Source organism: Ammospiza nelsoni, chromosome 5 (assembly GCF_027579445.1).
Source record: "Ammospiza nelsoni isolate bAmmNel1 chromosome 5, bAmmNel1.pri, whole genome shotgun sequence".
Lineage (NCBI taxonomy): Eukaryota > Metazoa > Chordata > Aves > Passeriformes > Passerellidae > Ammospiza > Ammospiza nelsoni.
The window spans coordinates 33811859-33839154 of NC_080637.1; the positions used below are offsets into that span (position 1 = coordinate 33811859).

The following is a 27296-nucleotide window of genomic DNA, read 5'->3' on the forward strand; positions in this document are numbered from 1 at the left end:
CACTCAGTTTCAAAGTGGGATTCCTCTCTGAAATGGCACTGTAAACATTTCATTGTGGGGTCCCATGTTTGACGTCTGTCAGCGATTTTCAAATCAAAACTGCTCAGCTAACAAGTAAAAAACAGATTTCTTTTTGTTTATTTCTCAGCATTGTAGTCTGTGGCATGAAAACCAAACTCAGTTCTTTCCGATTCACGTATCAACCTCAATAAAAACGGGCATTTGCGGGAGAACACACCAATGGAGGAAGAGCTGGATTAGGATGGAGCTGGTTTGCTTGCCTGCTGCGGAGTTGGCGTGGTTGAGAAGGGTAAAACACTTCCAGGGCAGCCTCAGACAGTTGTTTGCAGTCTCTTTCGATGAGGTTATCATCTATGGAGCTTTGCTGGCAAAGCAGCGCTTTCAGCACTTGCTAATCCACTTTCCTGCAAAATCTACCAGGTTAGATTAAATGGTTTAAATTGAATTAGCCCTGCTGCTGTTGCCTAAAGTAAATTAGGAACTGAGAGACCTAGAAATCAGCCTGCAGTTGTAGCCTCTGGCATGTCAGAATGCAATATCCAGCTGGATGGCCCATCTCAACTTGTCTCCTTTTCTGCTTAACACCACTGCTCTCCTGCACCTGGCCATTTCCAGAGCTTTAGTGAGTATTCCAGATTCCAATGGCCAGAACAGAATTGGAGAAGAATCAGCATACCAAAACCTGCAGGAAGGAGTGGCCATCTAGTTAAGAGGCACGATGCTGCAGAAGACCTATACATAAATTAGGGACATTTTCCAGCATAACAACAACATTCTCTAGGCTGCCCAGGTCACACACAGCTGATTGGCACTTTGACTTCTCTCCAAGGCAGCCAATTATTCTGAATGGAGAGAAGAAAGGAAAAAGAGAATTCACAGCCTGGAGAAAATGGGAGGTACTGATACAGAAAGAAGGGGCCCAGGAAGCCCTTCTGAGAAGGCTTCATACTGAATTTTTGCTGAAGCTGTTTGCAGGTCAGGCTTGTGTTAGTCCCAGCTCAGCCACTAAGGCATTTGCTCCTGTGAGCTCAGTTTAAACACATACTTGCATGTCTCACCAAATGAAGTCTCAAATATGCAAGTGCTAGTCACTGTCCAAAATAAAGTGCATTTCCAAACATTACAGGATCAGGACATAGGATGGTCTTGTGCTGAGGTACTTTGCTGAACCAGACAACAGAACAACTGCCATTAATAGCATCTGTTAATGAGACATTGTGTAATGTGATGTGGAAATTAAAGATGAGAGGAACTGAAAAACTTACCTCTCTAAATAAGGAGTTTTGCTAGTACTATTAAGGTAGATGCTTCCACCTAGTGACTCACAGAAGTAGTTTATAGATTTTTTACTTTAGAGGGCTGGATGGCAGCTGCAGCAGAAAACGAAATTACAGAAAAACATAATTCACCATCTGTAGTGAAGAAGAGACACAGCATCTGCAGTCAAGAAGAGACACAAAAACTTACCTTACAAAGCAGGTCTGTACATTCAGGCATGAGCAATACCCAGGGCACCCCTTCCACAGACAATGCTGGCCCAGTGCATGCACTCTGATTCACCTCTGGATACACAGCCACCCCACTGTATCTGCCTGTGCTGCTGACAATCCTCCAAGCCAGCATATGGCAGAGCAGGAAGGACGACTCCCAGGGAGAGGAGGTGCTCCTGACATCCTTGCAGCAGGGAGGTCACCAGAATGGTGATTCCATCAAAGGTGTTGCCAAATTTGTCCTTCATCTCTAAAATTTGAAAGCTGTAATTTTTTTTTATTTTTTTGGTGCTCCTTAGTAGTGCAAAAGCACATGTGCTAGGTCTGGCCTGCTAGTTCATTTTTAACATCAGCTTCAGAGCCCAGTAGTGTCATCCTTCTCCTCTACACTACATTCCTTCTCTCAAACTCCTCAGAATTTATACACACCTGCACATGTGCAAAAGCAACACTCAGCAAAACACATAAATGCAAAAAAGAGAGAAGCACTCAGGATTAAGCTTCAAGATCATAGACTTCAGCAGAGATCCATGGACTTTCGAGTCTAATGTTTCTTTTTATGGGGAACAATAAGTGGCTTTGCAGAGGGCTCAAGTGTGTTGAATGGGCAGCTGTCTAAAATCAGTATCATCCACTTCAAGATGTATTCTGAATTCTGTTCCTCTCTGAAAGTGCCACATCCAGGCCCAACAGATGTCTGCTCAGAACCAATTCACAGAGGCTCTCTAGTGTGTTGGATGCTACTTACATCTTTCCTCCCAAAATCCCAACAGTTTTGTCTTCTCAGATACTGTCCCACAAACAAAAAGGTTACAAGGCTGATGCAAGGCACAAATTCTGCTTGCAAGCTGTCAAATTCTTCCTTCCTGTCACCCTGTGGCTTGAGCCACGATGTTGTGGGTTCCATTGGTTGGGAAGGGAATGTGGGAGGAAAAGAGAAAATTTGGGAGAAAGATATTGGGCACTGCTATGCTAAAGGTCTAATCCACGTAACTCACCCAAACCTTTCACTGCAGTGAGTGGACAGAAGCAGATAGAGGAAAACAGATTAGTATATGCAGAAAAAGTAAAAAAAAAATTTGAGTTAAATATCCCCTTGAGTTGTCCCTTATTTCCTCCCATGATGGAAAATGTGGCTAAGGATAACCAGCTCTGATTAAAGTCTCTAAATAAAGAGAGCAAAGCTGGAGTAAATGAATGCTGCTCTGATTTCCCAGCTGTGCTTAAAGATGCACTGTCAGTCTGCAACAGTTTTGGATATGATCAGAGACACAATTACAGGTACCGAGTGAACGTGTGAACCCAACAGAGAAGAGCAGAGGGAGCCTTGGGGTCAGCTCGTGGCTCTTTTTGCTTCACAGTTTTTAAGTTAGGAGTCCTGTTTCTGCACATTTCCTCCTCTGTGTTCCTGGTTTTCATTGAACCTCATTTTTCTTTGTCTCTGGCTTTACTCCCTGTGACATTAAGGAGTGACCTGCAAGGCAGTAAGCTATCTACTGTGAGCAGTTAAGTACCAAAATTATCTTGAATCCCATCTTTTACCCTTTTGAAGCAACTATCTGTCTGTTCGGCTGACTTGGGACTTGAGCCAGCAAATGCACAGCACTGACAGTAGAACTCAACAACCTCGGCTCCCCAGGGCGAGGAATCAGGAGACAGTGGCAAGAAAAACCACTTTAAAATTGTTTAAAAATAAAATAATTGAAGATCAAGGTTAGTGGTGTGCCCAAAAATGTGACAATTTTTAAGAAACAGATTTACTCCATTTGGTAAATGCTGTGTAAACTGCATGTAGCTTCACTTCTCATGAAATCATGTAACAAACCTAATTTCCTTGTTAAAAGCCTTGGTGCATTCCCATCATTTTAATGTGTCCCTATTTTCTTACTTTACAGCTGTGGCCATTGCAGTGTTAATGGTTTTGCTAGCGTGTTCTCTCTCATTTATGCTTTACTGAACTGACATGTACATATTAATCTTTCTCTAGTTAATGAACTCTTGTAGCTGAGATATGGCTCTAGATCTAGCTGAGGTCAGAAAGGAGGAAAAGTACATTATCACCTGGCAACTTCAAGCTATTTCATGTAAAGGAATTGTTAATTGTACTCCAACAATTGTGTCAAGGCATCTCAAAATGTAAAACATCCAGACATGCCACCATCAAGCACAGGGAATTTGTCAAAATGGTATGTCATTAAAACCCTGGCTGATAATTTTAATTACATCAGAGAAACATACGAAACAACCTTCTTCTATCAACTGTGTAGGCAGACAAGGGCTTTGGTCATCACATCCTCATCACCTTTAAAGGTCATGACTTTTAATAATCATAACCCTCTCAGCTGCTCACCAATTGCAAAACCCAGCAGAACTACGCTGTGCACCCAATTAAAAGTGCATCAAGCCATTGAGTCAATTCTTGAGGAAAACATAAGGCACTGTTTGAATCTCTTGTTCTAGATTTATACTGTACTCTAATTTTATCTACAGTCACTGAAATCTCTGTATTTTTTTACAGTAAAATATTTGGATTTAGAACATTTGAATATTTAAATGAGTACTACCAAGTGAATATACACACATACATGCACTCACACATATAGGCATACATATGTTAGGTTTTAATTTTTTTCTTTTAATCTATAAAAGTATCATATAATTCATTTAAGTGCAGAAGATCTATTTTCCTTTCCCTTCTTCTGACAGTTTCTGTCTCGCCCACATGGTTTATATGAATGATATTTATAACAGAGCTGTTTTGATCTGATAGAGCCTCAGTGAATTTACTGCTGTTTCTGTACCACTGTAACTGAACCTGACAAGAACCAGAAGAACCCACAGTTTTATTTTGGGCTTTATAGGTTTTTCCTCACTCCCTTTTCTCGTGCCTGGATGGGGTCGGCAGCTAGAGGCGACCCGCACATTCTGCAACCACAGATAGCTGCTAGGCTGCAGAACTGCAGCAGGAGATAAACTGCTCCTTTGATCAAAACCAGGGGCAATTTGCCCTGGCTAATAATTGGTTTGTTAAGGGAGAAAAAAGAGAAAAAAGAGAAAAAAAAAAAAAAGAAAGAAAGAAAGAAAAGAAAAAAGTGAGCTGAACAGTATTTTAACTTTATAAAAAGAAATACAGCATTTCCCTGCATGGAATTAATAGCTGTAGTGTTCACAAATAACCTAAGATGCATTCAACCATCGGCCTTACTATTCTAAACACACTGCTGTATTTTCAAAGAATTTATAGGATTTTGAAAACGGATGTGCATTTCCTCTTTGTTGAGGCAAACATTTGTTTCTGGTCCTCTTCACATTTCCTCCCTAACACTGCATATAAAAATGAAACTTGCCTAAGTGTTCTGGATGGTGCATATGAAAGATAAATATGACTTAGATTTCATCCCACTGTAGAGGAAAGCTATTCAGACACTCACTCTATAATTGAAGTTTTATTTTTTGGTAAACATTTGGTAGCTACAATCAAATATAAAATTGCTTTTAATTTGGACAGTTTTTGGATTTTGTCATAAGTGTTCTTACTTATTTATTAAAAATATTATACAAAAATGTATAATACAAAAATGTATAAAATTATTATATAAAAATGTATAATAATGAATTTTTGCTGATCTCAAACGTGACTCTATTGCAAAAGCAATTGCTGTAGAAAAAAAAAAAAAAAGAAGTCTTTTGTCATGTTCTTTTTGTCAAGTTTTAAAGCACTCCAGCTTCCCTGAAGTGCATGAATGAAACTTCAAGAAACTGCATTCCCAGTAATTCATACTAGAATCCAATACAAGCTCTTTTTTTTCCAGAATGTATCTACATTTATTAGCAATCACCAGATGGGATCCCAGTGTAACCTCAGGGAAAAAAACTAATGGCTTTCCCATCAAGTCATACTTGGATATGATCCAGTCACAGTTAACATATCCAAATTCATTAGGAATCACTGAATCCAAAACCTGATTAATGCAAAAAGATACTTGGGAAAGATCATTTTGGAAATTATTTCATTTCCTTCCACAACAAAACAATCTCTAAAGATGTCAGGGCAGACCAGAAGTTGAGTTCATTGGTTTACACTTTTGTGTTAGTAAAGTTTCTGACAGAAATAAGACTTCAAAACGTAGAGTCTGTGAATGAAAGATAATGTAATAACTCTAAAAAAAAAGTGTATTTAGAACTTCAATTAACATTTGAAAAGGTTTTGCAAAAACTTTTTTGTTCATTTTATTTTCAATGAAAGCTGGAATTTCAGCTTCTCTGTTTTTTTGTTAGTTTTTGTTTTTGTTTTTTTCCCAAGCTTTAACCTTTGTTTCCAGACCAATGAATGGAAAAATTCTCATTCACTGGAACTGGTAGGTTTAGTTACAACATAAATTTACTTTATTTGTATGGATTTATGCAAATTAAATCTATTTCTAACTTACTTTTTCCCCCAAGGATAAATTTATTTCTGCAAATTAAGCAACATTTATTTTCTCGCATCTTGAAAAATATTTTTCAATTTTAAATATTATTCCATAAATTTGTTCAACTGTATCATTGTGTGTCTTTCTTAAATTTCTGTTTAGATAAAGAAACCTTGCTTTCTGTGTTTTTCTTACAGAGTGGATCTTGTATTCCCAAAATACTTTCCCTCTGATTTTATTTTAATTTATATTGTTTTACACTTACTCCTGAAATACTTGAGATTATTTTATTTTTCTCAGCTTCAATTATAATTGCAGGAACGGATGCATTTGCTGTAACAGTGTTTGTTAGTATAAAAACAAACCTTTTTTTCTGTGCATGCCTAAAAATAAAAACACTTTTTGTTTTGTGAATGCATGGAAAATAGTTTTTGTAGTCTCAAAACTAATGCTACCCTAACACAAACTGTTATCCTTTTTGGTGTGTCTGAGGTTACTTTTAGAATTTTATAAATCTGATTCATTTTTAACCATGTGAAACTGCTGGTTTAAATCATTGCACATCATTACATTTGGACAATGAAAACAACACAGGCATTTTTACTTGTCTCTGGTCAACTTCACTTCTGGATTTCCCTGACACAGGACCTTAGCTGAAATCACCACGTGGATATTTTTAAATGCAAATAAAACAAGCAGATATAAAACAACTCTCTTTCCACTGAGTTTCTGAAATTGTCATTAAAATGCTTCAGTTGATTGATAAGAGGCTTTTAAAGAACCTTCCTTTTAAACACAAAACACTACATATCAGAAAAAGTCATGGATCCCTTTGTGCACTTCCCTGGAAAAAAGACATGTTCAAGGGGAAAAAAAAATAGATTGGGGAAACATTTTCATGAAGTAGCATTTTTAGTATATTTTTAGAGAATAACTGCACTTAGTTATAAACATATCATCAGTAAAAACATCAAGTGGTTTTAGACATTTCAATGCCACTCCTTACTAGGACAGAGAATGTGACTGCACTTCCAGCAGCTTTCCGGGCAGTGAGGAGAGCGTGGAGCCCGGGAGCGCCGGGAACACCCAGGGCAAGCCGAGCCCGGGCTGGGCACGGCGCTGCGCCAGGCGGGCGGCACCGGCCTTCCCCGGGTGCCGCTGCCCGCCCGCCGGCCGGGGGCACGGCTCCCAAAGGAAAGGGATCGGCACCGCTCGGGGGCTGGCACTGCGAGTCCTCGCAGGCCCGAGAGCCCGGGACAACCCGGGGACACTCCGGGCCGGTCTGGGAACACTCCGGGCCGATCCGGGGACACTCCGGGCCGCTCCGGACCCGTCTGGGAACACTCCGGGCCGATCCGGGGACACTCCGGGCCGCTCCGGCCCCGTCTGATAACACTCCGGGCCGCTCCGGGGACGCTCGCGGGCCGGTGCCCCGGCGCGGGCCCACCGCGCTCCCGCGGCCGCCGGCGCCTCCTGCCGGGCAGCGGCTGCCCCGGCACAGAGAGGCTCCTGCCCGCCCAGCCGGGTCCCGCAGGGAGGCATGAAGGGGCATTCGGCATGAAAAGCCTCCGCCTTTCTCCCAGCACCCAGCCGTACCACCGGTACACCTAGGGGGACACGGAGCGAAGCCACCAACTCACGGCATCTGTGCCACTGCTGAGTCCGAGTGAGGACATGACACGGTAGAAGTTGTTGCCATTTAGCACAACGACGGGTAACCCAGTCTCGCCCGGCAGTGAATATGGGTGATGCTGTTGAGGACAATGAAATGCTGAGATGGAAATGCATTGTGCTATTACAGGGCAATCACCAGTTGTGGAAGTACAGATTCACTTCCCACTGCTAAAGGTTTCTGTCAGGAGCTGCTTAAGGAGTTCAACAAAAAAATATTCTTCCATGGGGGAAGGAACCCAAAAATCCCAAACCCCTACAGTTTCCTCAATTCCAATCTCTACAATTACAATATTCTAAAGATTTGACAGCATGTGTTAGGGACATGCATTGGCTGTTAACATCTTTCTGGTTGCCTAAGGAAACAGAAATACAAATTTTGGTTTTAAATTTTATAACAATATTTCTAAAATACTGGACACATAGAGGGCTTAGCAGATTAGTATTTATTTTAAACAGCAAGCAAAATAACCAAGAAATCCACATGCAATCTTCTTCCCCAAGAGAAAAAGCCTTGTGCTTGACACTTCACCTCTTTAAAAGTGATGGATAAAATCACAGGTGCCTGTATATAAACACACTGTACCCTTCACTGAAACAACAGTTCCTAAATTTATTACATCAACAGACCAACCTGTAACCTCTCCCATGGATGATCTTACACCCTGGTTTCACACTCAAGGAATTAAACATTTTTTTCTCTTCAAAACAGTAGCAGCCAAGACATGGATGAGCAGTTCCAGCAACCGCAAGTAAATGGATCACACTGCGGCTGCATTTACTCTAAAGTGTTGCCAATTTTTTAGTTTTTTTCCACAAGAATTCAGGCAGACTTAAAGACATTTAGGAGAGAAAAAACAATCTAAGTGTCTGAGGGGACTCAGCTGTGCTTCGGATGGGTCACTTTGCAGCTCCACCATCAGCTTGCACATAACCTGGTGCACTTCAGTTCCCAGCTTCTTCCTGTACATCCTCTAACAATTCCACATTCCAAGGGGGTGCAAGAAGTTTAGAAAAAGCAGTGTATCTTACCCTTCTTAGTTCTCACAAACAATTTAGTTTAAAATATATTTTTGCACATATTTAGGGAACTAACCCAAATTTTGCATTTGTGTTGAGGCTACTCAGTAGCAGCAGTGGTGATAAACTAAACCCAAGAGACTACGATCAAGGGGCTGCTGTCACTGAGCCCTTCTAAGCTTTCATAGAAACGTTTTGCGTTCTGTTGCAAGACAAACTGCAGCTCTGATCTGATCTACACCAAACTCTGTCATATTTTGCAGAAGCAAGATAGACAGAAGCACAATTGGTAGACCTAAAAAGTTCTTGTTTCAAACATAGACATGAGGATCCACCAAAGCTAAATTTACAGAACATCTACTGTCAAAGTAATTTAAAGACTCAAGGTATCAAGCTGTAGTATGGAATAGCTGTTGCATCTATACATTATGAACTTGTCATCTTTCAAGAGATATATTATACATTGCACATAAAGTGAGTGTATGAATGAACCAGCTTGGCTGAGTTGATAAGCCATCCTGAGACAACAAATGCACCTTTGTTTCCTGAAATACTATCCACAAATCCAGCTTCTGGTTAAAAGCAAACGGTTAAAAATGCTGTGAAATTTTCAGACTTTAAAAGTCTTGCAAGAAAATTAACTGTAGTTAGAGAGAAAATATACCAGATAATAGTTTACTAAACAAGAACATCAGTAACTTTCACAGCCTCCTAATAGTCGACTAGATTGAAAACAGAAGTCAGTTTACTGTGAATATACAAGCACTTCATAAGCAGTCCTCATGCTGCCTTGCACAGGACCCTTGATACACAACCCTCCTTTGCCACACCATGTACTGTTGCTAACATTTCAGTTATATTTTATTGATATTTGGTCTTTTATATTGATATTTGATCTTTTATATTGATACATGAGCATGAGAAAGATTAGAGACCTGAGAAAGCAATGTTTAAATGACTGAGATGAGAGAGGAATCAGTGCAAATATCCCCTTCCTATTCTGCCTTCTCTTTTCCTTTAAATTCTGTCACTATTGATTAGGTAGAGATCAGAAAACTGTAGTAGTGTAGGAAGAACGAAATGACAATGAAAATGGTGGGCTTGTCACAACTGTGCAGCATTTATTAACAGAAGGAAGTTATAAGTTCTTTCTCACTTTTAACTTGGAAAAAATAATCCCAATGTCTGTTTGTTCTGAAGTAGGAAATTGTGAGTTGGACAATGCAGCTGGAGAAGGGAAAGGAGAAGGCTGAAAAGAGTCTCTTCCTGTAGCAGTGAGCTCTCAGATGGCTCAGTCAGTTCTGTCCTGAAACTTCGCTCCTTGGCAAGTTAAAATTGATGGCAAAACCATGGCCTTAAGAGAGTGATGCATAGCTCTTGCTTCAGTCTCATCCTCCCCACAAGTGCCATAGCTCAATTCAGATCATGCCACCCTGAGCAGCAGATTGCTTTGCAGCACTCAGATTTCTGCACGCCGAGGCTACAGTCTCCTAATGTCTGATACCAGACATGCTCACACTACAGATCAGATACAGATCAGATGTCCAGTTTTCATCAAAGTCACAACTCATGCAACTGTTCAGGCAGAAGGAGGAAAAGGTAGAATAATAGAAACAGACCTACACTATAAAGCCTTTGTACAGGACTCCTTTTGTTGTGACCACTGTGTACCATGTGGCAATGACATTCTTCCTCCAGTACTAAGCAGCCCCAAACTATATTTATCATCCTCTATAACCACAGTGATGGCTGTAGGTAAGACTCCAATACTATGCCCTTAATTGAGAAAGACTTTCAAAACCCTCATTCAATGCACTTGCTTGGCCTGTCTCCAGAACTCCTCTCCACCTTCACAGTGCTGTACTGCCCAGTGGCCTCACCAAGAGGCACTAATGCCACAGGAGGAAAGGTGGCTCATGAACCAGGACAGCCTGACACAGCCTTCACCAGCCTGGTCTTTCTTCCTGGTCTTGTACTGCCTCCTACTGACACTGCTTTTTGTACAGGAAGGCTGTAAAACACTTCCAGCTGAAAAAATGGGGAAAAGATTTTCAGTGTATCTTAGTTAACTGGTCCCCTAACAGATTTGACTACACAGTGTAAAGGTGGCCCAGGGCAGGAATGAGTTACCAGAAAAGCCCAGGAACTGAACCATCAGTGCTGCCAGTTATTTTAGGCATCTGAAATAATTCACTTTAAAAATCAATTCCTACACACTAGGTCAAAAAGGGCAGACCTTGACATCTTCCTAAGAAACTGCCAACAATCGGCAGGACATATAGCAATTTGCTAATGCAATTTTTACACTGCATGAATACATGCACATCTTATGCACATAAACATTTCAATAAAATGACAGAATTCTTTCATGCTTTTTTCTGCATGTAGTTCAAAAGTACCTGCATTACTTCCTCTGCCTTCTGTATGTAGGTCCAGGAAGTACAGTTACCACAGCACTTTGCAGAGGTAGGTGGCAGAAAGTTGCAACTAAGCAGTTTCATAACAACACAATTACAGAATTAAAAAAAACCCAACCACCACAACTTTGACAGTGTCATTTAAGTTACACACTTTCAGACTTCCATCTTAAAGTTTATTTAATCAACTATAACATTTTCTCCCTAAACTCCAACCTAAATAACATTCTTTAAGTAAAGACCAATGAATTATGATATTATTAGAATGCTGTTTAGAAGCAGATCAGTTACTTCTTTGAAAATCCCTCTGTGGAGTTTTAAAATATGTATTTCAGTCAAAACCAATTATGTTTAAATTAATTTCTATTGGAAGGAAACATGGCTTTTTCCATCAACTCAAACAGAAACATGTTTTAGATTCAGCAGTATGAATCAAATACTCAAAGGCAGCTAAGTAATTTGGTATTTCCATTCAAAAAATGGAGTTGGTCAAAACAAATTCCAAATACAAAATTACAGTCTCCACATACAGTATATACTCAAATCGCAGAAAGCAGAATTTCCCTGCTGTATCCATGACTTAGGCTCTGGTTACATCCATGCTGCATGTTTAGCCAGGTTCCTGCTGTCTGTCTACAAGCAAGCTTTTAGCTTGGATTACAAATCCCACCCAAACAAAATATTATAAAATATCAAAAATATTTCCTGGCCCATAGAGAGCTCTGCCTCACCTGAGTGAGGTATGACATTGTACACAATACACTGGTACTACACCAAGAGCTCTGTTCCAGTAAAGACCAGGTTTATTCCTTTCTTATCCTCCATTTCACCTCAAAAATCAAACAGGATGTCTTAAAATATCTGTAGTTTAAGTGAACATGTTTGACTTTATCCCGGACACCACGAAGGAAATACCTCACACAGCCAGTATTGTTACAGGAAGGAAGCAACTTCTAAATAAAACATCAGTGCAGCATCTGCTGTCTTTCACTTAAGATTCAAATTCTTAATCTGGTCACAAAAGCAGTTGACTAATAAAGCTACACAACAAAGCTCAGGGTTAGGTCATAAAAGCACAAATAAGCATGACTATTCAGTTATGAAGGTAATTTTCTGTTGTAGAAGAAGCAGCAGTGAAACAGCTCTGGAGAGAGGACAGCGTAAGGGCAGTGCAGCGGTGGCAGGCTCGATGAAGATGAGGCAGATGATGGCTGTGCACCTAAATAAACTGACTGAAGCTGTACATCTAAACAGGGGGACTTTGCCAGTTTAATCATCTCCACTCAGGAAAAGCAGCCTGCTTTCCCAAGGGAGCTGCTTGAAAGTCATCTGATTTACAAACATGTCAAAAATAGCACTCTGCTTACTTTACAGAAGAAAACAATTGTTTTTTCACACTTAACCCAAGAAGCTCCCCTCCTCAATTCCCCAAAGCATGTATTAAGCCAAATAAAGCCTACATTGTTACAACAATAAATAAATACAGTCTGACTGTTCATTCCATTTCATTCCTGGTTAAACACATTCATAAACAGTTTCCTCCACATGAATCACTTTTAAAGTAGTCCTAATCTACATGCTAACATTTGGATACGTTTGATACCAAAATCTAGATCCATTTATCTAGTAAGACCGAAAAAAAATTGATAGCAGCAGCTGTTTTTATCAACTAGCAGGGCTTTTATCAACTTAATGGAAATATTTTTAAAATATAAAGTTATCAATAGTATATAATTTGGTAATATGTCACCTATATATCTTAGCAAGTCATTAAATGTCAATTTATGTGAAAATAGAAGACACATTGGTTTTTCCTTTAACGTTGTTGTAATTTATATACCTTTCCCTAACAATAGTAATAAGCCCACAGCTTTTTTCCAGAAAAACTTAATTTTCTATCACACTGAGCTCATCTTACCAGAGTTTAGCATACTACAACCTAGTGTAATTAAAATAACAGATCTTCTTTCCTGTGCCCAAGTTATCATAATGGATACAAACCACAATTTGTGGCTAATCACAGAACATTGATCTCATCTCATGAAGCTGGACAAAGGTTATGCCCTGTACCCATGCCTGGTACTTGAAAAGGCAACATACTGCAGTGTTGGTACTGTAATTATTTCCATCCTTGAAATGAGAGACATTTTAAAAACACAAGCTTTCAGGGCAACTAAGCCTTGCATCCGTCATCACATGTTATTGCCAAGTAATATGCACCCAAATGTAGCTAATCACACAAATGGCATCTGTTACACAATCACGCAGTATTTTATCCTATGCACACATTGTAAAGCAGGATAAGTAAGTACCATTTAAAAGGAATAAAAGGCTACTGAAAATATATATGGAAAGCAAAATTCTCATTTACTTTACTAAAACTTGGAAAAGATCTTAAATAAAATGGTTTTATTTCCATTTGGTGCATTTGTGTTCTCTCATTTTAATAATAAAATAACTGGTTGTACTTGCACTTATTTAGTTCCTGCAGTATTTCTGTTGCAGACAGCAATGAAATATTTTGTTGTTCTCTTTGTGAACTTATGTCAGACTAACACTTTCTCGTTTTACTTGCAGAATTTTCATGAGGCTCTGGTGTTGTTTCAGCATAAAAATTTTGGAGTTACATATGAAAATATATTTTTGTTAATTATCAGATGTTTAAAGCAACACAAGTCAGTGCAACAAATTTTACAGGAAGATTTAAAGGATACTGTGTGTTTACAGAAACCTTTGGCTATTTTTACTAAAAGACAAGTCACACTGACAAAGACCACAGTACAAAACCATTTGGTTTAATTACTTTTAGGATTTCCTTTACTGTTTTTGGTGCTCACAGTATAAAAGACGAAGACGCTCACCCCCCCAGGAAAACAGATAACCACACACAATTAGTTATTCAAAGGCACTCAGCTTGCTTTTTAAGTTTGGCAGACACCAAACTGCAATTTCTTTCACCATTTGCCGGCCAAACAGTCTCTTCAAAAATTCATTCAACACAATAAATTATATGCAGTGACCAAGCACAAAATCTCATAAATTTATGTGGAAAATTTATTTTGTTAAATAAAATATTCATGATCTTTACAAAACTGATTTTACCAGACGAGGCCTTTGGCCACTTTTGATTTTTTTTTCCCTTTAACACGCTGGGCCTTGAGCTTCTTTCTTTGCCTGGAATTCATCCATATTGGGTACTGTCCATGCTGGTCTAGAAGAGTTTTTTTGTTTCGTTTATTATCCAGCTCCATTTTGCAGTCATCTGAAAAATTAAAGGGATTTTTAGTGAGTAAAATATCTGAATCAGCTTCACAGAAGCTATTTTGTTACTAGATTCCCCCAAATGATAAAAATATTCCTAGACACAACAGTATTTGTACATAGAGAACTGAAGGGTTTATAAACTGAAAGCACTTTCCAAACCAATGTAACTGCAACCCAAGAACTTCAAGAGTTGACAGTAAATGTGCAATATTTTTCCTAAAGGTCATGTATGGGCAAAGCATCTTATTCTTTCATCAGCAATCTGTTGTAATCCTGTGTCTAAGAACACTGTAATTCCATCACGGAAGCATGCATGAAGCCAGAGGCTTACTGAAAGATATGCACAATTACACACTTTTTAGGATGTAACATTTAAGATCTGCTCTAAGAAATTATTCTGAGTGGAAAATGAATACAAGTGAAAAGAATAGTAAGGAGAAAAGGTGAAATACAATGACAGTAGTAATTATCAGCCAGTGATGCCACACTTGCCTCAAGGTGTGAGCATGACATCACGTCTAACACATTGACAGGCAGGAGAGGATTAATCCCTACAATGAGGAAGACTGCCCATGACACGGTCACTCCCAAGAGGTGAGGAAGACTGCCCATGACACGGTCACTCCCAAGAGGTGAGGAAGACTGCCCATGACACGGTCACTCCCAGGAGGTGAGGAAGACTGCCCATGACATGGTCACTCCCAGGAGGTGAGGAAGACTGCCCATGACACGGTCACTCCCAGGAGGTGAGGAAGACTGCCCATGACATGGTCACTCCCAGGAGGTGAGGAAGACTGCCCATGACACGGTCACTCCCAGGAGGTGAGGAAGACTGCCCATGACATGGTCACTCCCAAGAACAGTGTCCCCAGCTGCCTAACATCCCATGAACGTCATGTCTCAGGAGATAACAAAGTGCAAGAGGAGCACTTTGCTAAGTACTAACTGCAACTGAGCTCTGTAATTTCATCCCAACCTTGTTCCCAAACCATATGTGTGCAACTCAAGCCTTTACCACAAGTTTTATGGAGAGGAAAAAAGACTTTTACGTACTGCTTGTCTAATGTTGGGAGACAAAGCTCAGGAAGAAAAGGCCAACATGCTGCTTCAACAGCTGAGGTTGAGAGGCTACAGGAATCTGCATCACAGAGATGCTTATGGAGCCCTAAACTGGGGGGCCTGCAAATACTTGCAATCAGCAGAGAATCAGCACAGGGGCTGGTGGCAGAACCAAAAGCCTATCCAGCACAGCAGACCTTATATTATTTTTTTCTTAAGAAAAACGGAAAAAAAAAATCACAGTGTGCTGTAAACAATACCCTAAAGTAATAGGGTAAGATGTCAGCAATATTTACCTATATACTTTCTTCGGCTGGAAAATTATTTATCTGTCTGCAGTAAGTACATATTATGGGTGAAGTTTTTATCTACTTCAGTTCTTGTAACACTTGGCAATGCGAGCTCCTACACTTAGTCCTGAGAAGTCCTCTCAAAGAAAACACCATTATTTTCACAAAACTTGTAGCTGTTTTGTGAAATACATATTTTCTTAGGTATTTCTGAGGCTGCTATCTCTCTGAAAAAGCCAGCTGAAACTGGCCACTATAGAGAAGTTGCCAGCAGAGTTGGAAGGAGGTGCAAAAATTACAGATAGCCATGTATTTATTTCAGAAACCAGGTTTAAAGGAATGATTTCTCCTTCAGCATCAGAAGTCTGACAGCGTTCCAAAACATTTTGGAAATTCAATTCTAACTAACCTTTAAAGAATAACTTTTACACCCGGTTTCTAGGACAAATCTGAACCATGGAGAAAATTACAGATTATACTTGAAGCTAACCTTAATTGGACAAGTATACATACCATTTTATTTCCATTTCCAGGATCAGAACATCTTAAGTGGCACAAATTGGAGAATCAAAATAAGACTATGATTTAGTTTGGACGTCAATTTTGGAAAGAGGAGGTGTCGTTCTGACTCCCATCCAGTATGCAGCTATTGAAAACCTTTGTTTCCCCTCCCTGGGTTACTTCCTTTACATTTTACATATGATTCCAGACACAAGGAGGAAGATGGCATTATTTATGGACACCTAATACCATCCACTCCTGCACCACGTGGCAATGCAACACTAATTAGTATTCAGAAACTGGGCCCGTATTATTCCTGCCCCAACTACTTTATGTTTAGCAGCCTCCTCAAATTAGGACGGTTTGGCAGCAAACATAATGCTGTGATTGGAACAACTGCCAACTGGTGAATCCACATTCACCTGAGGGTCTCAGAGATGTTTCTCCATACAAAACATTACATACTTTGTTATTGTTATTAACATACAAATGTTAATAACCTTCTTCCGCAAGTGACCGGATGCAGTATGGACAGTATGGATGCCAGTGTTGCGAGAGGACCAGAGTCAGTGTTTTAGCTTTAAAACACAGGTTTGCCGAGTGCCTGTTCTCCTCCTGTAACAAGCACTCACACGGCTGATGGCGGCGGTGAGAGCCACAGGGCAGTAACAGCACCGGGGCCCTGCCGCTCCGGGGAGGGAGAAACTGCACTCACCTTTCGCCTCCAGGACCTTCTCGGGGGGCACCACGGTCGCCACCTCCTTGACCTCCTCCATGATGACATCCGCTTTGGTTCCCAGGATCTTCTTCAGCCTCTCCAGCTCCTTGGGCGCGTTCTTCTTCCTCTTCTCCGCCCGCATCTTCCTCCTCCATTTGCTCCTCAGGCTCTTCGCCATGTCCTGCGGGGAGGGAAGCGAGAGTGCTCACGGGGGCTCGCGCGCTCACGGCGGAGGTCGCTCGCACTCGGGGAGAGGGGGGGGCGCCACACACTCACCTGCCGCGCGCGAGGCCGCCACACACACTCCCGCCAGGCCACGCGGCCCGCCCGCGCATGCGCACACGGAGGCGCCCGGCCGCCCGCGGGGGCAGATGGGCTCTACCGTAATTGTCGGAGCGAGCGCGCAGCCGCATTCCGGCTTGCGCCGCTGAGGGGCTGTGCCGGACGGCGCTGCGCGGCCGGGGCGAGCGGAAGGCATGAAAGGAAAAACGTGTGCTCCATCACAACGTAAAAAGCAGGCATTTGTTCTTAGCTCCTGCCCCGCTGTTCTGAATGAAATCCTAAGGCTATGACACTCGCTCAAACCCATCCGCTGGACGGCCTCACGGAAAGCGCACTCGGTGGCAGCGTGGGGCGGGCAGGAGCGCACCTTCCCCAAGTACGGCATTCCTCGTCTCCCACCCCTCACTGACAGGACTGCGAGCAGTAACAATCCCTTACCAAACAGGAAGGAAGCCTTTCAAAACCGTTTTTAGGCTGCCTGCCCCTCCAGCATCCCACAGCGTGGGAAGCAGCCACAGTCCCAGCACCTCTACCCTGCCAGCACCGACCCGTCTGCAGCGCTCATTCTCAGCATCCCGAAGTTCTCCAAGAACAGACTAAAGGCTTTCCAATTTTTATTGACACACAGTGAGTTTTATTATACATAAGTTCATAAAATGCCATAATCAATCTCCAAATGATTTTTCAGAACACTGATAGGCAATAAATAGTACTAAAATAAAGAATATTCCCTTTAATTGTTTTAACACCCTCACAGCTTCCATAGTGACAGCCCTTAACTAGGACAGAATACCTCTGACAGAGACAGCATTTCAATTTACCAAACAAAAAAAAAATTATCTTAGTGAAACATTGCACAATGATAAACTCATGCTACCCTTATGTGGTACATAAACAAATGATCAATCCCAAAGGAAACATTTTCAGCAGCTACAGAACAGCAGGGAAGCTTATTCTGAAGTAAACAGGAGTTGGCAAAATTTCAATCATTAATTACACTGCAAATTGAGTGATTAAAAAAGTGACTGTAATGAAGACAGCATGTTAACTACATAATATACATGGAGAAGAACTGTAGCTATGTAAAAAGGCATTTTTCCCCCTAAGGAGAGACCAATATGCATGGAATGCAAACATAATAAAGATTCAGTCTTTAGAAGGCAGAACTACAGAGTTTGCAGATCATCCATAAACTTAACTTTAATTGTGCTGTAGTCAAACCACTCTGCTTTTAACTATTTTTTATTAAATGCCTCCAGAAAACGCAGCAGGTGTAGGAACAGATTTATGATGTCCAAGTAGAGATTGATTGCAGCCAGTATGTACTCTTCAGGGGACAACTTGTGCATCAGCAGATGAGTGTCATAAATAATAAATCCACAGAACAGAAGAGCTCCAGCAGCAGCAAACACCAACTCTACTGTCTCACTATAGAAAAACAGCTGGAGGCAGATAAAATATGAAAAAGATACTTGTGAATTTCATTTTTTAAATATTAAAATCCCTACATAATGATATGCCACATTTAAAACACAGTCTTTCTACTGTCATGTACACAAAACCACAGTATTATGGTAATATTTCAATGCTCTTATTCCATATACTCTCCAGTCACACAATCTCTGACTGAGTAAAAGTGCCTCCATTTAAGAGGGAGGAAGGTCTGGTCTCCAGAATACTAACAGCAGACTAGAAAACTAGAAACTAGAAAACCAAAATATAATTAAATCTCAAATTTTCTTCACATTCTCTTCATCAAGTAGTGGATCTCAATTGACAAATTTCATCAATCAACCCAAATACCCCTTTTATGTTGGCAAGAACAGCACCCAACAAAAATCTAACTTGAAAATGTGTGGTTAAATGATGACCAGCATGATGTAGAACAGTAATGGATCTGGCTAACAATTTTCTTTCATTAAGCTACAGTGGGCTGATCCAAACCTTTTAGTTACACCAGAAGTCAGTAACAGGTCTGAGTGACCTGATCTTAGTGGAAGGTGTCCCTGCTCATGGCAGGGGGGTGGAATAGATGATCTTTAAGGTCCCTCCCAACCCACACCATTCTGTCATACTGTGAATATCTTTGAACTGTGAACACAAAATATCTTACCCTCAAGAAACCTGAGATGATTAAAATCCACAAACAAGCAAAGAGGCTGAAAGAAAATAAATTACACTGTGACCAACAATATACATTCTTTTAGCCTTAACTTAAAATATCCTCCTTTCTAAAATCTCTTCACAATATATATGGCAAGTAAATGTCTGGAATTCTTAAGATGCCAACTGTTTACTGGTCTCAGCAGTAAAGGTTTTGTAAAGCTTTCAAAAGTTATGTTCTAACTTTAATTTTTTTAAAGATTTGAAACATCTGCCTTCTCTCTCAGTGAAAAATCCATGTAAACTAGTTTTCTAATTGTTTTAAGATTCTTTATCACTGAAAAGAATTTACCAAGGATCAGAAGTGGGTAAAATGAATAATTTTAAATAAATAACCCTCACCATTCCCTTGAAGCAGGTTCTATTGACATGTATTCCTTACTATACCTGCAAAGCTTGGTTTAAGAAAGAAAAAAACCCCAAAACCTTAACAACAACAAATAATTTTTAAAAAAAATCATCAATATGACAACATACCCTGCTCCAAATTTGCTGAAATCTCTCTTTGACTGCAAGGTATATGCAGTCAATCCAAGAAATACAGCAGTAGTAAGAATAAAGGCTTGCAAGACGATGGAGACATCATAGAAACTCACTATAAACAGAAAGAGCAATCTGTCAATTAAAGAACTCCACCTTATGTATTTGCTGAGTTATCTTTTGAGGAAACAGAAATTTAAACTTAACTGTGAACAAAATTTGGTAAATTAGGCCTGAACTTGTCTTTGCATTTCAAATTCATGATCATAGGACTCAGGGATTGTGTACTAAGTTTGACAGTTACTTTATAGCTGTAGCTTCTTAAATGAAAATAAAAGGTATTCCCTAGTCAGAATTATGAACACAGCAACAAAACAAAGCAAAAGGATTTTAAGCACAGATAACAAAGATCTTAAGGAAAAAAACTGTATTAATTTTTCACAATATTGCAACAAGGAGAAAAATAAAACAATCCCCTAAAAATGCTCAAAGTTTTGATTAGGGGACAGGAAAGGAAAGATAGCAGAAACACGTGCAATCTTTTTCTTCCCTCCTTCCTCCTTCTTCTTTCCTTTCCCCAAATCAGGATATCATAGGCCACAATGAAGAGGATTCATCTTATGCACTAAGGTATAGTTCAAGATGATGCCATGATGTGACTGCACACTGCCTCATTTCAACCCTGACCATGAAGCACAGAATTCTCCAAACTCAGATTCCCTTTGAGGAAATTGAGGGGGCAAGTAGGACTATTTCAACTTTTAAGATCAATCTGAACATTATGAAAAAGAACATTTTTAACTATACTGAAAGAATGGATTCCCCAATTTCTCACTTCAAGTTTATACAGTTTCATTTCTGAATCAGAATTCAGTTTTCTCCCTTGATTTCCTGGTTTTGCTGAACTCCTATCACTGTCATTGAAATTTTCAAACAGGATTCATTATCATTTCAGTCACATCTAGAAAACCCTAATGGCAATTAGTACAATATAATGGATTCATTTTCCAAATTATTTATGAAATCAGACAATAGGATGGCTACTATTTACCTGTAATGGCAACTGTCAGTGCTTCCAGTAGAGTCTACAAAAAGCAAACCCAAAAAAAGAGGAGGGTAAGAAAAAAAAAATCAAACCATTAAACATTAGGTCTCCTGTTAAATCTTTCTGTATGAAAACATGTTTAATTTTCAACAAGAAAATGGCAATCATACTGTCCTCTTGGGCTGGAAGTTGTGTTACATTAAAAAAGTACAATACAAAGTGAAAATGAGTGACACACTTTTCCTATAGAAAAATGTCACTTACATTTCCTACTGTAAGTGCACAGCATTTATATGACACTTCTGACAAACTATTCAAGGGGCTATAAAAGTAATGTATTTGTAATATTTTGTTGGACAGCTGTCTAACAGTGTCTGCATCAGTTTCCCTTCCACACTTACCCTTTAAATAATCTGTTTACTTCACAGCAAAGCTGTCTTTCTGTTTTATCACAAACAAAATTTAGGCAACTCTTGAAACATCAAATTTTAATTGAGCTACTGTGACTTCTTTTCAGAAGACTGATTTGCTACATAATCCAAAATATCCAAGAGCAACTCTTAGCCTGGATCTACATACTCGCAACTTCAGGCAGAAGACTAAAATTTGAGGACAGCTCTGACAGATCTGCCTGTGCTGAAAACATGCTCAGAATTTAGCATCAAAAAGACAACTGGAAGAATAAATCATATGGCTGGTTTGGGTCTCTGCTGAAGGCTGTCCATTTAACAATTCAAGTAACAGGAATACCTCCTCCTTTCCTACTGAGCAGTTGCATAGAAAAAATCCCTGACATCAACAGAACAACAAGAGCAGATAAGATTTCTACACACATGCAATAACCCTTGCTCAAATTGGTTCCAAATTCTAACACTCGTTCTAAAAAGATGCTGAAAGAAACCTGAAGTGCCTGCTATGTAGGAACAACCTGTGGGCAGAATCTCCAAAAAGTAACTCAGACCTTCATAAATATATAGGATATCTTTCAAGGAATGCAAGAAAAACAAATTACATACCTCTAGTTTCAAGGAATTAATTATAATGCCAGATATTCAAGGGACTATTACATCAAATTAATTAATTAATTAATAATTTAACTTAGTTAAACACTTACAAATCCAAACAGCAGGTATAAATTAACAGGGTGCTGGTGTCTGTAGAGGGTCAGTGCCACGATTACAGCCAGAGATCCAAACCCAGATATCAAAAGCAAGGCAGGCCTGTAAAATTCCATATTAAAAAAAAAGTAATCAAACCTAAATATCTGTAAGACTATGGAACAGTTTATATAAATTCAAATTTTTAAATGATCATCTAGGAAAAGATATCCAAAGTAAATGTAATGCAAGTTTACAATAAAGCTGTTTAAAGAAGACTACTACAGATAATCAGTTAAAAATAGCACAGCCACAAGTAAAGACAACTTTTTCATACTAAAGCTGAAGATTGCCCAGTAATCCATGACCTGGAAATGAGCACATACAAAGAAGAAAATCCATCCATACAAAGTAAAACTGTTTTGCCTGTTCTGAACTCCATATTCAGAGAACTATTTTCCATAAGCACCCGAATGCAACAAACATGGGCACTAACTGCACCAAAGAAAATCAGTAGTGACCAGTAAGTATTGCTAAATCATTCCAGTAGCCCTCTAAGAAAAATGGGGCCAACATGAAACACAAAATCTCAACAGTTCCAAGCAAGTAGGACAATTTAAAATTACCAAGTTTATATAGAAAACTGTAGTTTTACAACCACTGTTGTATACACTATAGGTTATACAGAAATTGAAACTTTCATGCAGTGTTTATTCCTCCTTTATATTTGGGCTTTAAAGTGAAAGTAGAAGTCCAAAAGTGCATTTGGAGGAAAACTGAAGCTAGACTCGGTGCTCTCCTTTCCCAGCTGGTCTTTTCCCTGGCCTGTTCACCACAGTTTACATTCTGAGACTTATTTTATCATGAAAATCTGAGAGGCAAAATGAAGCACGCCCACAGGAATTTAAGCAGACTAATTCTTTTGGGGGAGTGGGGAGGGGATAAGGGGAAAAAGAAGATGGGAGAGGGAGGAAGAGGAATAAGACATGATTCTGCTTTTTGGAACAGGCACCTATAAACAACAGCATTCCATAGTATTTAGACTGTAAAACAAGAAATGTCAGTAAATGAGATGTTCTGCAACTCATGTAAAAGTTTGCACAGCATTAATGTTAAAATAAGCACTATTAATAAAGCATTGATTAAAATAACAACACAACAAAAAAGGTAATAATGGTTTTCATAGTAAACCAAGGAGAAAAATGTCAGAGAAGAAAAGTTATTCCCTAATCAGGTTTAAAAGTATCTATTACAGCAACAAAACCACAGATTATAAAAATGATTACAAAGTGTAGCAACAAGTTACATAATTTATACCTAACACATTCCAAACAGCTGCATTTCACCTTAGAATTTACCTGTCATGAACAAATGCCTGCACTCCAGTAGAGTATAGGAAGATTGCAGACGTGACTGTGGTCAATAGAACTTGAACAGAAAGAATGCTGTACACCTTTCGCAGAAATGCTGGAAAAGGAAAATAAAAATGAAACCACTTTTGACTTACAGCTTCAAAGTTTAACAGTAAATCAGATACAAGTTTTCATTTTCAGAGGGAACTGTTATAAAGTCATAGTGAAAAAACACAAAGTCGTAAAAAGCCATTTTACTTTGAAAACCTGACACAGTATTACAGCAAAATTGCATTTATTCCTGGACACCATTATTAACTATTAACAATGATGACAAAAGAAATATAGAAAACACTTGCAAGGAATTTACTTTGGATCAGTTTAAGACTTATGTACACCCATTCTCACTATACTGACAGCACACCTTCTCCATCATGTTCCTGGTGCCTAATGGACCTAACTGACAGAGGGTTAACATGGAAGGCATGCCAAATGCTTGGAAGAAACAAAAGTTTTCACACCTCACAGAAGAAATTCCAATCCTTCAGTCTCATGGCTACACTTCTGTAATTACAGTCACTAATTCTAGTATTTATGAATCACAGAATGAATACGCTTGGAAAAGACCTGTGAGGGCACAGAGTCCAACAGCGCCGTGTCACAGACCATGGCACCCACTGCCACGTCCAGGCTTTCCCTCCACACCTCAGGGAGGTGCGTCTGTGCAGGGACTACCATCTCATGGTTCATGTCTGGACTCCAAAACTCATCACGCTGAACAGAACCAGGTCTGAATCCCGCAGGGTACCGGGAACACGGGTACCAGCTCTCCGGAGAACACCTACCCCCTTCACTCACGGTTAAACGACAAAGCCTCCGCCGGCCGCGGCCCCTCACCCTTGACGCCTGACTTGGACTAAACAGCGCCCTGGCTCCGCACTCACAGCCTTCGGCCAGGTTAAAACACTGCGCGGAGCCCGAGTGCAGCTCAAGGCCGGGGGTGACCGGGGTGTCACAGGGGCACCTGCCGGGAGAGCAGGGCATCCCCTCACCGCCCCGCCACTGCGGGCAACGGGACCTCTCCGCAAGCGCCGGGGGGCTGTGGCGGAGCCGTGCGACTCTCCCACCCATCCGCAGTCCTCACCCATGCGGATGTGGACGCTGGCCGAGGCCACGTTGCTGCCATAGTTGAAGTCATCCTCGATGGAGCTCCGCGGGTAGCGCTGCTCCCCCGCCATGGCCGCCGTCCTTCTCCGCTTCCGGGGGGCGTGGCACCGAGCAGGGCGCCCCGCCGAGCGGCCGAGCGCGTCGATCGCGGGTGCGGGCTTTGTGGCGGGCGCTGCGGACTGGCCGTGTGTAATTGAGCTCTGAAGGGCCTGGGGGAGCTTCCAGAGCCTGGGAAACCCAGCCCTTGGGCTGCTCTTCGCCGCAGCGGCACTCCGCTGCCCTCCGGACGGTGCTGCAGCTGCACACGCTGCCTGTTCGGCGGTGCCTGAGGGAGCGGCGGTGGGGCTGATGCTCCCGTCCGCCTGTGTCCCACAGGGACGGGCTTCACTTCCAGAAACCTTTCTTGCAAAGCAGAATTTTACCTCGGCCTTCTCCTAGTTGCGTGTCCCGTCCTTCAAACTCTGTAACTGAGCAGAAAGCAAAGATGCCCGGCGTTTCTCAGGCGTCACAAAGCGCTTGGTGCAGTCGGACGTGTGGGAGCTCACACTGAGAAATCACAAAAGGCGCCATCTGGGGATGTGGGTAACCTGTGCAGCAGGGTATTTGTTTAACTCTTGAATATTATGTAAAGTGCGCCAAGAAACTGAAGTAACAGACACTTTAGAAATATATGTAATACATTTGACTAGAAGTGCTTTTGAAAATTGGAAAATAGGGGCCTGAACTGTATTCAGCTTCTCAAGAGAGAAGTAAATCAATTCTATGATTTCGTGATGAAATAATCTTGAGCAGCTTTTCTACTGAGGTGACTTAGTAGAAAAGTCACTTTCACTTGCAGAGACAAGAATTATGAGCATGACTTTATATTCTGGGAAGTATTTATAATTTTCTTACCATCGTTTTGCATTTTTCAGTTGCTGCAAGTAGGATCTTTCAGTCTGCTCGCCCTGCTGAATGGTAACTGTTTGAAAACAGTTATGCTGTGTGCTTTCTTGCATCTGCCTCTGCAGAAGAACAACACTGATGCTCTCCCAGAAGAAGCATTTAGAGTTCTGGTAAAGCATCTGGTGTTGCCTTCTCCAAATACATGCAGTGCTGTTTCCTTTAAAGTACCTCTTAGAGGCGTTCTATGTGAGAAATGGAACATTTCAGAGCATTGGCGCAGGAGTTGACTCCTGCAAATAGTTTGAGGTTTGAGATAATTGAAGGACAGATATAACAGTAGCCTTCAAATATTCTTTTTAAGGCTGTTGCAGTCCTCCAGTTGTGCAGAAAGTGTCACATGAGAGGTAGCATGGCCTAAACTGCACTAGGGAATATTCAGGGTGAAAGCTTGAGTACTTTTAAGAGTAATCAGGGTAAAGCTGTGGAATGGTTAGCTGGGGTTTAGGCACAGGCTGGGAGATAGGAGATGGCAGGAAGCAGGCTTGTGGGCCTTTGCACTCACACACCCACCTCCCGTGTGGAAGATGTTGGTCTGATGGAAGCCACCAAGAGTCAGTAATCAGCTTATTCGGCCAGGCAGGAGACAAAGCAGCAAAATCGCCCAGTGACACCACCGAGGTGCACAATCTGCCAGAGTTGCTGCAGATGGGAATGGAAACTTATTTACCTCTGCAACACTGATAAAGGCTGCCATTTTCATGCCAAAAGAGAGCATCATTTTTGTCTTAAGGTCCTGTTACTTGCAAGCACATACCGAATGCAGTTCTTTGGAATGACTGTACTGAATGAACATTTAGTGACACTGAGTCTGTCTGCCTGAGTGCTTTCAATGTCTTAGCAATTTTCCATTCCTCACTTGGGAAAGTATACCTTCTAAAATACTAAAAATGCCTTATGAAAAGGAAAGTGTGTTTTACATTGCCTTTCTTTTCTGTATTTGATGTTTTCATAAACATACCTCCATCACACTATTTTTATTTGAAACCACGGCAGTCCCACAGTGGCTGGCTCGGGGCTGGCTAGACGCTCCCGCTCCGTGTGCGTGCATGCAGGGGTGAAAGAGCTTTCTGTTCCCCCAGCTTCTGCTCCGGGCTCCAGTGTGGGGAGAGGAAGCTCGCTGTCACTGGAGGCCTGGTAAGGACCATGAACTCCTCTGTGCCTTTTGTCTGCGTTATACATAACCGGTGGCTTTGCTGGAAAAAGTCCATCTGTTGCTCAGAGGTACTTGGGAAAGGTACTTGGAGCGTTGCCAGGATTCTGCTTCTTTCCAGCGGTTTGTTTTTAAATCATTGTGCCAGAGGCCCTTCGTTTGCTTTGAGCAGTGTTCCCAGAGTGACCCCTCTCAGCATGGCTTTGATATACATCTGTGTATCTTCACATCATCACGGCCCTTGTTGAGGCAGGACTAAATGGTCTCCTCTTCCCAGACTGCCAAGTCCATGACCTCTGCGTGGCTCCGTACAAATGCATAAGGCACAACTGCTGGAGTATTGCTGCAGTGTGGTTCTGGGAGCACAGGGTCACACAAGGGGCCCTGTGGCTGCCTGCCAGCCTTTCCACAGGGAGGTAACATCCAGGCAATTTGTGCTCAGAAGAGCACAGCACACATGGATACAAAGCAATGTGGGAAAACAGAGGAGAAAGGTTAGATTATGTAGGTGCATCCGCATGGCCATTAACCATTAATTTATCCCCAGGTGAGCTTTGGTCTCTCAGTTTCAAAATAGCTGGCTAAGTTAAAGGAATCATGTAATTGTGTGATCCTGAGGACCCCTAATTTGAAGAAATATGAGTCATAGCAGCTTTCCAGTATCTAAGGGGGGCCTACAAGCGAGCCAGAGATGTACATTTTTTACAAGGGTGTGTAGTGATAGGGATGATGGCTTTGAAATGAAAGAGAGT

The 27296-nt window shown here is 41.0% G+C and overlaps 2 protein-coding genes across 2 annotated transcripts; both read right to left on the reverse strand.

The window, feature by feature from the left end:
• Nucleotides 1-14067: 14067 nt before the first annotated feature.
• On the reverse strand, nt 14068-17138 carry LLPH (LLP homolog, long-term synaptic facilitation factor). The gene is made up of 2 exons (XM_059473312.1): nt 16861-17138; nt 14068-14293 (listed from the first exon to the last, which is right to left on the reverse strand). The coding sequence occupies exons 1-2, from the start codon at nt 17039-17041 to the stop codon at nt 14130-14132; spliced, it is 345 nt and encodes a 114-aa protein (XP_059329295.1). The 5' UTR covers nt 17042-17138; the 3' UTR covers nt 14068-14129.
• A 618-nt stretch (nt 17139-17756) lies between these two features.
• On the reverse strand, nt 17757-24533 carry TMBIM4 (transmembrane BAX inhibitor motif containing 4). The gene is made up of 7 exons (XM_059473211.1): nt 24427-24533; nt 23289-23397; nt 21948-22053; nt 20840-20873; nt 19786-19903; nt 19259-19304; nt 17757-18587 (listed from the first exon to the last, which is right to left on the reverse strand). Exons 1-7 carry the CDS (start codon nt 24518-24520, stop codon nt 18381-18383), a joined length of 714 nt encoding a protein of 237 aa, XP_059329194.1. The 5' UTR covers nt 24521-24533; the 3' UTR covers nt 17757-18380.
• Nucleotides 24534-27296: the final 2763 nt, after the last annotated feature.

Excerpts from the sequence above, each read along its gene's own strand:
- LLPH (XM_059473312.1), bottom strand. The coding sequence starts at position 17,041 with ATGGCGAAGAGCCTGAGGAGCAAATGGAGGAGGAAGATGCGGGCGGAG. Across the intron at positions 14,294-16,860 it reads GAAGGTCCTGGAGGCGAAAG|ATGACTGCAAAATGGAGCTG; the intron begins GTGAGTGCAGTT and ends TTAATTTTTCAG.
- TMBIM4 (XM_059473211.1), bottom strand. The coding sequence starts at position 24,520 with ATGGCGGGGGAGCAGCGCTACCCGCGGAGCTCCATCGAGGATGACTTC. Across the intron at positions 22,054-23,288 it reads CAGGCATTTGTTCATGACAG|GCCTGCCTTGCTTTTGATAT; the intron begins GTAAATTCTAAG and ends GGAATTTTACAG. Across the intron at positions 19,305-19,785 it reads TTCAGCAAATTTGGAGCAGG|CCTCTTTGCTTGTTTGTGGA; the intron begins GTATGTTGTCAT and ends ATTTTCTTTCAG.